Source organism: Pygoscelis adeliae, unplaced genomic scaffold (genome assembly GCF_000699105.1).
Source record: "Pygoscelis adeliae isolate BGI_AS28 unplaced genomic scaffold, ASM69910v1 Scaffold325, whole genome shotgun sequence".
Lineage (NCBI taxonomy): Eukaryota > Metazoa > Chordata > Aves > Sphenisciformes > Spheniscidae > Pygoscelis > Pygoscelis adeliae.
In genome coordinates this window covers 534,972-544,751 of record NW_008824769.1, presented here as the reverse complement: position 1 = coordinate 544,751, position 9,780 = coordinate 534,972, and the positions used below count along the sequence as shown (strand labels likewise).

At 50.9% G+C, this 9,780-nt stretch overlaps 1 protein-coding gene across 1 annotated transcript in view; it reads left to right on the top strand.

The window, feature by feature from the left end:
* The window catches only part of BAZ1B (bromodomain adjacent to zinc finger domain, 1B), a gene marked incomplete at its 5' end in the record, with an annotated part of 44,693 nt that extends 35,138 nt beyond the window's left edge, over positions 1-9,555 (top strand). The window contains 5 exons of the mRNA XM_009323617.1: positions 274-421; positions 2,250-2,368; positions 4,766-4,917; positions 6,624-6,727; positions 7,337-9,555. Of these exons, the coding sequence (XP_009321892.1) occupies positions 274-421; positions 2,250-2,368; positions 4,766-4,917; positions 6,624-6,727; positions 7,337-7,703 (890 nt within the window). The remainder of the gene's footprint in view (positions 1-273; positions 422-2,249; positions 2,369-4,765; positions 4,918-6,623; positions 6,728-7,336) is intronic.
* Between the last annotated feature and the right edge of the window lie 225 nt (positions 9,556-9,780).

Below are 9,780 nucleotides of genomic sequence, written 5' to 3'. Positions count from 1 at the left end.
TTAGCCTGGGTGGAACCTATTTGGCAGGTTTCTACCTTTGCCTCAAATGAAATCTTTGCAGGGCAAGGGACTTTGCATTGTTTTGTTTGTTTGTTTTTAAATGCTACTGGTTTCCACTGCAGTGGTGGAACCAAGAAGGAAGGGTCCCTGCCGTCAGAGGGTACTTTGCATCTTTCTCTTGCTTTGTCCTGACCTCCAGCACTGCAGCAGCTTCTGCTTCTCAGGTTGAGCAAGGCTGCAGCACTCAGTTACAAGTAAGTTGCCCTCTCCTAGGTGAGGATGACAAGCTGATCCTGTGTGACGAGTGTAACAAAGCCTTCCACCTGTTTTGTCTGAGACCGGCGCTCTATGGGATACCAGATGGTGAATGGCAGTGCCCAGCGTGTCAGCCTTCTACTGCCAGGCGCAGCTCACGGGGCAGGTGAGTGACCCCCCTCTCCTTTGCGTTGCCACTGATACACAGTTCTAGCCGTGCTTTCACAAGATGACCAAAACAGCCTGAAACAGAGCCCCTTTAAAAGGTTTGAAATAGCCTAGTTAACTCAATGGCACCGGCACAATAGAAAAGCAATTTTTTCAGGCTGTAACTTTAGCACACCTGTATTGTACTGACCCATGACAACTTCAGGAGTTTTAATAAATTACTTATGTGTGGCAGTGAAAACATGCACAAAACATCAACCAAAATTGGATGCACTAAGGGCTGTTGTTTTCTTTGAGCAGCTAGTTGGATTGCTTTTTTATGGGAGTGTAGTTGGTAGCACTGCAGCTCTGTAGTCTATTGGGCTGTTACTGTTGTGTTCTTGTCAAGTTAGAGCAGACATTACTCCAGGCTGCAGCTCAGCCCCTACTGTGCTACTAAAAATCAGGCTACAAAATGCCACTCTGATGGTTTTCTGGACCTGATAAACCTTAACAAAGCAGGAGTCCTTAAAGGGCTACAGAGGGAACATGATCTGAGGGGGAATCAAAGTTGTTCTATGCAGCAGAAATTAGTAGTTGCCTCCTGACAGTAAGGGGTTGAATTGTTTTTTGAATTGCAAGCTGAAAGTTAAATGTATGCGAGATGTATTTTTCTGTTTACAATGTATGTCCTCTGCTGATTGTGGCTGTACTGCATCTACCTGCTTGTCAGCAAGGCGAGGCTATCAAATGGCATCTGAAGCATAAGCAGTCAACAAACAGATCCTCCCTTCCAGAGCGGCAGACAATAGAGGTGTACTAGCTTGTAACGTGCAGGTGGTGTATGGCCTTAAGAGTATTACTTACGCCCTGGGCACCATTTAAGAGTTCATCAGGCTTGTACAAAAATGACAGGGCTTCAATGCAGCTGTTCTAGCCTGAGATCATAGTTCCTTTGATGTGGCAGAGTCACCTGCAAGCTGCTTGGCTCCTGGATGAGAGCCATCAGGTGGGGTAACACCTGTCTTGTTATCTGCTTTCTGCTCTTGTCTTCCTAGCTGAGGCAGGACAAAAATGTCGGCCTGGGAGCACTTTTGCCCCCTGTGTACTGCGGGAGCTTACTCTTATTCCTTTTACTGCTCAAGAACCTCTTTTTCCAGAGGATTGAGACCCCCACAACAGCTTTGCCTTTGTCCGCTTTTGCCTATGCACGCTGTTCTGTTTTCCTGTTTTTGTAATGGTTTGAATGCTTTAACAGGCACATGCGAGAAGTCGCAACTGTCCTGGGCAGGGAGTCTCTGTGGTTTCTGACATCAGCACATAAGAAGCCTGACGCTCTGCTCACTACTAAATACAAGCTTAGCTGTGAATAATACTAAAAGAGGTCTGTTTCCTGTAGTGCACATGCAAGTGGCATGACAGTGGAAGGAGATAATGGGAAAATATTCCAGCAGAAACAAAAAAAGCCTCCCTTTTGAAATTCCTTAGGCCAGGCTTGCAGACCTGGGTAAAACAGCAGCACGTCCTCTCAGGGAGGAGTAATTGCACAGCAATCACCATCTTAAAATCCCTTATCACGTGGCCAAGGTGCCTAGAACAGCAAAAAATATACACATTCAGCTGTTGGGGATTTTCAGCCCAGATGTTCAGATGATAGCCTGGGAAGTGCCCTTTTAGCTGTAGCTACAACTTGATACTCTCTGAAATACAGTAGACTGCTTCAGTCTGAGACTGGGTGTTTATTTTGCATTGAGGTGATCAGCGAGTCTCTGCCTGTGAACAGAGAGCCCAGGGCCTCTGATGCCTAGGCTCTGGTACAACAAATGTGTTTACCTGCCTTACTCTAGGAATTACGCAGAGGATTCTGCTGAAGATGAAGATGAAGAAGGTGAGGAAGCTTCTGATGAACCAGATGCTGAGGAGGAAGAAGAGGAGGAAGAAGATTATGAAGTTGCTGGACTGAAATGTAAGGCTTTGACCATGCAGGAAAGTAACAGAAAATATTAAGACTTTGCCTTCAGTGTCCAAAGTTTTGATCCCATTTGGGACTTGTGCTTTTCCTCACATAGAACAGGTTCTTACTTGGAAACATTGGGAGATGTCACAGGGGAACGTTGTGGTGGTGCTGTACATTACCTGGGGAGCTGGAGTGAACTCTTGTCCCTTTGTGGTAGGGTCAGTGCTAGCAAAGACTGAAACTGCAGTGGGCTCTCGCTCGCTGCCCAGTCACTCCCCTGGGAACGCTGCTGAGACCATTAAGAGTGCTGTGAGGCGGTCAGCAGAGGCTGCAGCAGGGCAGGGTGAGGCAACAGCATTATCAGTTACTGGTATTGGCAGTCTCTGTGCCTACAGGGTTTGTTGGTAAACTGGATGCTGTATGGAGCTTTAACCACAACCTCCTCTCCTCGCTTTTTCCCTTCCCACCAGCTCATTACCTCTTAAATGCAGGATTTGTAGTGATTTAGCAAGGAGGCATTTTCACATAGTAGGACTAGCACTTCCTCTGCCTATTCCTGTGGGAAGGCGCAGTACTCGAGGTGTAGTGTGGCCTGGGCTGCCAGCACCTTTTGGTTGCATACAGAGACCACTCGGTATGCATAACTGGCTCATTCCTGGGCAGCTGAGTGGAATAAAATAGCATTTTCTAGACTCCTCAATGACTGCTTCTCCACTTAACCGCTTTTTAGTATGTGTGTCCACTTTGGTTTTAGGTGAATTTGACTCAGTCTCATTTGGGCAACTTGATGCACTGAAAAGATCAATCTTGGAATGGCACGTTACCAGCATTTGCTTTCTGTCAAAATGCCCTTGACTGACGTAAAATGAACTTCAGAGTGTCTTAACCAGGGCAGATGGTGGAATCCGGAGACTGGGACCCAAAGGATTATCCCATGTTCTTTCAAGGGTTTCCATCCAGGTCTATCAGTCTTGATTCTCCTGCTTTATTCTGGTTTCAGAGATGTTCACTGATACCCTGGCTATGGACACTGCTTGTTGTTCTGCGGTGTATCCATGTCCACACTTGGAGTGTGTTCAGCCTGTGCTGCATGGCCAAGTCAGGAGCTGAGCCAAGGTTTCCAAACAATAGCAAAAGAGGGTTACAGTCACTAAAAATAAAGCGCTAAATGCAACCCCTGGTTTTAAAGAGCATTAACATGGAAAGGTCACTGTGGAAAACTTTTGTTTTAATAGAGAAGTCCCATTAATCCTCATGGCATTTATCCTGAGGGATATAACCTAGAATGTTGGATTGTCAGACATTTAACACGTGCCGCACGCTTGACACACAAGCAGAGCGACAGCAGGCAGACGTCCCACTGCTCTGACACACGCTTCTCATACAGGGGGCCCGGCAAGATGATTTATTGGACAGGGCTGGATTAGAGGCTGCAGATGAAGTGCTACAGCGTGCTGGATACAGCCTGCTCAAGCACTTGTGACCAGGTGGAAGGAGCTTGGCTGGGGAAGAAGACTAACACATTCTCCTGATACAGAGGGGTCAGGGGAGAAACTTAAGACAAGGGAGTGCGTCAGCACGCTTGCGTTTCCATCAGTGTGAAGCTCTGACAGGCAGACTAACAAACGGGCAAGTGCCTTTCTGTGGGATATAATGCAGCAGCCCCGGTCTTGGGGAATAAAATCCCATTGTTTCCCACTTGCAGCACGTGGAGCAGCTCCCGGCTGCAGTAACTCGACACTCTCCCTGCACGCAGTTCACTTTCCAGGGGGGCTTAGCAACTGGCTTATCCTACTGTGTGGGCCACTTGTAAATGCTTGGAAAAAGCACCCATCCCCAAACTGGTGAGGAGCAAGGGGGCAGCAGGAAACTGGGGAACTGCAAGTTTCTGCTCCTGGTGCTTTCAGAAGGGATGTTGCAGTTATATTTGAGACAACTGTCTGTCCTGGCATTACTTCCTCTGCCCTCACTCAAGTCTCGATGCGTCAGGGTCCCAGCGCTTGGTTCTGCAAGCAGAGGGGCTTGCTGTTACAGCCCTGGGCAAGCCTTACCTGCAGCAGAGGAGCTGGAAGCTCCCAGGTCTCAGGTGGGCCAGTGCTGTTGGCTGGCGTGTGTGACCACCCTTTAGCAGAAGGCTGTTGCCAGACAGCAATGGCCTCTTTTTGGACAGGAGGCGATTACCTGCATATCTCATCTGGAGAGGGTATCAAGAGCACAGCTGACATGAGCATGTGCTGAGTGAGGACAGGCTGACAAGAAGCTGGGTCGTTGCAGTCGTCTGTGGGTTCGCTAGCTCCTCTCTGCTGTGAGCGAGGGTCTGCCTGGTGCGTACGGCTGGGCAAAGGGCTTGTGATCTCTGCTTCCAGGTTAACCCATTCCTCTAAGCCCATGGCTTATATGTTTCAGTGAGGCCCAGAAAGGCAGCCCGGGGCAAGCAGAGCACAGCCATGTACTCCTCGAGGCAGGGAAGGCACCAAAGGAAGAAACAGTCGCTGCACCCTGCCAGGGGACCCCGGCAGCGGGCTGCACCTGTCAACGGCGCAGACATTGATGAGCTGGTAAGAGCCAAATTGCTCCCTGGAGGCTGCTCACATCATGAGTTATAAACGAAACAGGTGTCACGCTTCCTCCCCTCCCCTTCCCAAAGAAATACCCTGAATCGTATTGTGAAACCCGGGCTGGGCTGGGGGCGGGTTAACAAAGGAGGCATATCCTTAAGGGCCCGGTACAAACGGAGCACAGATATGCCAGGCATCTTTCCCCAGCCGCTTTCACACATTGTCCCCCTTGAGTAGCAGGCAGCCTGCAGCTTGTTAAAGGGTTTTAAATAGTACCCATATGTCTCTGCAGAGAGGTGGGGGGACTGAGGGGGTCCTGGATGGTCAGAGAATGCCAGCAATGTTGGACCCTTGCTCCCCAGCCTTGGCCATTTTCTCACAGTTGTTGTCCGTATGGTCACTCCCCAACCTCCAGGACATAATTTGGCTGGTTTAGGTTTCACTTGACATTTAAAGAATAAAACCTTATGCTCCTGAACAGAGCAATCTTGTGTGTGTGTGTGCGTGCATGCGAGGTGGGGTGGAGCTGCAGCGTGCTGTGCTGTTTGTCCTGGGAGGGGACGCACCACAGGGGATACGTGAGGATACTCTAGCCCCATGGGCCACATCACAAGCCTCTGCTAGATCTGCCATCTGTCCACTGACCAGCACTAGTAGTGCTGGTGTGTCCTGTCACTCTTGAGCGGTCTTGATCATGGTCTTTGGGCTCACTGCTGCTTATGCTGGGTGTGGGTGGGCTGGCTAATGGATCTGCAGTGTCCTTTTAGCTGGTCTGTGTTACAGATTGGAGGGCAACCAAACCAGCAAGCCCAGCGTGGGCTGCCACAGCCAGCTTAGAGGGATATTCAAGTGGGGAAAATCTTACTGGAACAGCTTGGTCAGGGTCTCTGACAAAACACTGAGTTGGGGAAGAGGACTCTGCTAGGGCTCTTTCACTTACCGTTTGTCCTAGGAAGAGACCGAAGCTGGCTCAGGAATAGTGTTGTGGAGCCTTCCCGCCATCTGACGTACCCTAAGCAGCCATGCCTCACGAGTGGTGCGCTCGGAGCCGAGGGGATGTCCCTGTGCTGGTGCCTGACCTGCTGCGGATCCCCGGGCAAATGGCTGACCTTGTGTTCAGCCTGTGTGCGGGACAGCAGTGCTCGAGGCATCAGCTGCTCTTTGGTATTTAAAATGGCATGGTCGGCTCTGCAATGTCAGTACAGCAGCACAAGTGCTCTCTCCCTCTGCCTCTTGCGTGCTGTCCGCCAGGGGCTCGGAGAAGGCAGGGAGAGGGAATTTACACTCCCCATTTGCTGTCATTTATTCTTTGGCTGCTTGTTTTGACCATGTTGTCTTTGAACCCATCTTGAAAAGGGGAAGAAAAGACAGGCTGCTTGTGAGCTATGCCCACCAGAGCTTCTGGATGGGCCTCCCGTTCTGTAACTCAAGCTGCCACTGCATGTCTTGGCTGTTACCATCAAAGGTCCTGCAGCAGAGCAGTTTGCCTCTTGATTATTGTGGAAGATGGCTGCATTTAAAAGACTTGAACTTCGTTTCTGCAGCAGTACTACATATCCCCGACCATTGAGACACTAGCTTATAAGCGAGAGGATTGAAAAGAAAAGCTCTGCTAAAGAACCGGCTTCTTTGGCCTCAAAACTGTTTGCTGAACACTAAAGCCCGTAGCGGTCCCTTCCTTTTAACAGCATCCTTTGTGTGGGCAGGTCCTTCAAACAAAGAAGACGGCACGTCGCCAAAACCTGGAGTTGCAGAAGTGTGAGGAAATCCTCAGCAAGCTGATCAAGTACCGCTTTAGCTGGCCCTTCAGGTGAGGGCAGGTGGCCTCCTTCTCCGTGGGCGCAGGACTGTCCGCAGGCAGTGTGTAGGTGTGGGTTGGCCATGCTGCAGTCCTGCCGGATCCACTCGCTGGCTGTGAGACCGGGGTTTCAAAAGCAAGTTATGGATGGGAAGAAAGGCAGTGAAGCTGCTCCAGAAGAAACCACCACGCTCTCTGTCCTCTGCTGGACTGAAGACGTGGGGCCCTTCTGAGGTGGTGTAAGAGAGGGTGGTAGGCTGTGGGCCGAAGAGGGGAGGCTGGGGTGGGTGCTTTCTGCAGCCCCCAGGATTTGCAGGGCACTCTGTAGGCAGTGTGACTGAGAGAAGGTACGTGCCAGTCCCTGTGCCTGGGCCAGCTCTCTGGGCAGAAGGGCAAGCTTGCTGTCCTTCCCATCATCGTGCCGTGGCCACCGCGGGGCAGACGTGTCTGTAGCACTGTCGAGGTGCTGCTTGGGTTTGTTACGGCACTTGGGGGGGGTGCAGGTCAGGGCTGCCGCTCGAGTGAAGGGGGTGGGGGTGATTCTTGTTCCTCTACAGCTCTGCACTGCGTGCGGCCAGGGCCGTCATTTTCCTCCTATCTTTGTGGCTCTTCGTTCGGCAGGGAGCCAGTGACCACGGAGGAAGCTGAAGATTACTTTGAGGTCATCAGCAACCCTATGGACTTCCAGACTATGCAGAGCAAGTGCTCTTGTGGCAATTACCGCTCAGTGCAGGAGTTCCTCTCTGACATCAAGCAGGTGTTCTCCAACGCCGAGCGCTATAACCAGAACGGGAGTCACGTACTGTCCTGCCTGGAGAAGACGGAACAGTGTTTGATTGACATGGTGCACAAACACCTGCCTGGCCACACGTATGCACGCAGGAAACGCAAGAAGCTCTCTGCCAGGTGCCAGGGACTGGAGGAGCAGGAAGGGGACAGTGAGTCAGAGCCCCTTGAACATTCCCGGGGGCGGAAAAGGAAGAAATGAGGGATGGGGAGACTAGGGGGAGAGCCAGAGCTGGAGCAGACCTTCTGGTGCTGCCAGGCAGCAGGATGGGTTGTCTGGAGGGAGTTGGGAAGCAGCAGGCACTTCTCTATTAATCCAGCCTTCCCTTTGGCCCGTCCTAGATTTAATTTTTCTGCAATTTCCTCAAGTATTTGGTCATCCATTGAGTGAGCAGAGATGACTTACTGCTTCCTGCAAAATCCACAAAGCTCTGAATGAGTCTGTCCTGCTAGGAGGGGAAGGTGGGAGGGCAAGGGGAAGGCCTGGCCAAAGCCTGGCTGGGCGGGGGAGCACGAAGCCTACTCCAGCTCGGGCGCTGTCGGCTTCCTTGGGATGAGCCGCTTCCTCCCCTCCGCGAGCAGCCAGCGCCGGAGAGCGGTGGGACCTCTGCCGTCTGCTGCCTGTGATGTGAAACCAGCCTTGAGCTGGTGCAGGGAGGGATCATATTGCTTCACGGAAGGACTGGGTGCGATCAGGCCAATGGGCTGCTAGTTCTTGTATGTATATATTTATATGGTGTTAATTTTGAGCCCCCAGTGAAGGGCTGCATAGGGCGAGCAAGCACTTACATTTATGGAGATACGGCTTTCACCAGCATCCTAACACAATTGGCTTCGAGGTGCTCTTGCTTTTCCCCTCTCTCTCTTCTTGGGGAGCGATCTCCGGAGGTTGCGCTCCGAAGAGGGTTCTTCTGAGCTCAGCTCTTCACACGTACACGGCAAAGAGGAGGCAGTTGGCTTCCCCGCTCACCTTGAACAGCACACAGTCATGTAGCCCTTTGGATGAACCGAGTGCCAGAAGCATACTGGAGAGCGTGGTTTTCTGCACACCCTTGTAGGGAGCTCCAGGGCAAGGGGAGCAGCAGAAACATGTTCTGTGTAACTTTTTAAATTAATTTTCTAGTTAAAAGTGGTTTGTTTCTAGCTGTGATCTTGTACAAAGAACACCTGTAAGATACCGTTGTCTTGCTTTGGCACATGTACAGTTTATATGAAACCGTGTTTGCTTTATATTTTCCCCCCTCTTAAAACTCATTTTCCTACCAGTAGCTGGAGTTACACCGGGGGACTTGTTGGCGGGGGATCTCCCAGTCCCTCTCTAGCCACGCTCTCACCATGTTTTATAGTAATACCTTCCCTAGCTCACCTCCCTCGCACTCCCCCAGCGCAGCGAGGACCGTCTTGCACCGGCCGACCAGCCCGATCCTGCTGGGAGGCCGCTCTGCCGCGGCCCCAGCAGTGGGTCCTGCCGCCCGAGATACTGACTTTTCTGTAAGAAAAGTGTGTGGTTTTTTCATCACCCCTCCCTCTCCATCATGACAGGTTTTGATCATACAATCAGGGCTTGAACTTTTTATTATAGAAGTCTTCAATTTGGAACAAACCAGCCGCAGGGCTGCTCTATGCTGGTTTTGTAGCAGAAAAGCAAAAGCAGCTGTTGCAGCTCCTGTGATTTGAGAAGAATCATCGATTAAAAACTGCAGCCTAGTTTTGTGAACTTTTTAGGTTTTTTTTTAACAGGTATTCGTTTCAGTTCTGGACTGTCGATGGCTGCAGAGACTAGGTTTCCAGCCACTTCCCTCTTCCCCTCTGCCCAGCCTCAGCTCCCTGCCCCACAGAATAGCACTGACATTTGTATTTCGCAAGTCCCCTTCACAGGCTTTGTTTTGTCCTGTTCATAGAGAACGTTTTCTGCAGGTCCTACACGGTGAAACCTTTGGAACTGTACGTTTTTTAAAAATAAATGTCATTTGGGGGGGAGGGGGTTCTGCTAAGGGCTGTACTTGTAATAAATTGGAAACTTAAAAATAAACATTATGTACTTGTGTTTGTAAAACTGGCTTGCAGCGAGTCCTTTGCAGGCGCCCTGTATTCGTGTGGGACTCTGGGATGTCTCGCCTCTGCCTTCCCCAGAGCCCCCATCAGACGTGATATCGCTGCCTTCCGGAGGGAAAATGGAGCCGCAGAGCACGGGGTCGAGGGAACAGCGCGTCTGGGTCAGGTCAGCTTACAGCTCTGGAGAACCGTCTTCTAGGCCTCCTGCTCAGGTTTGGTTATAC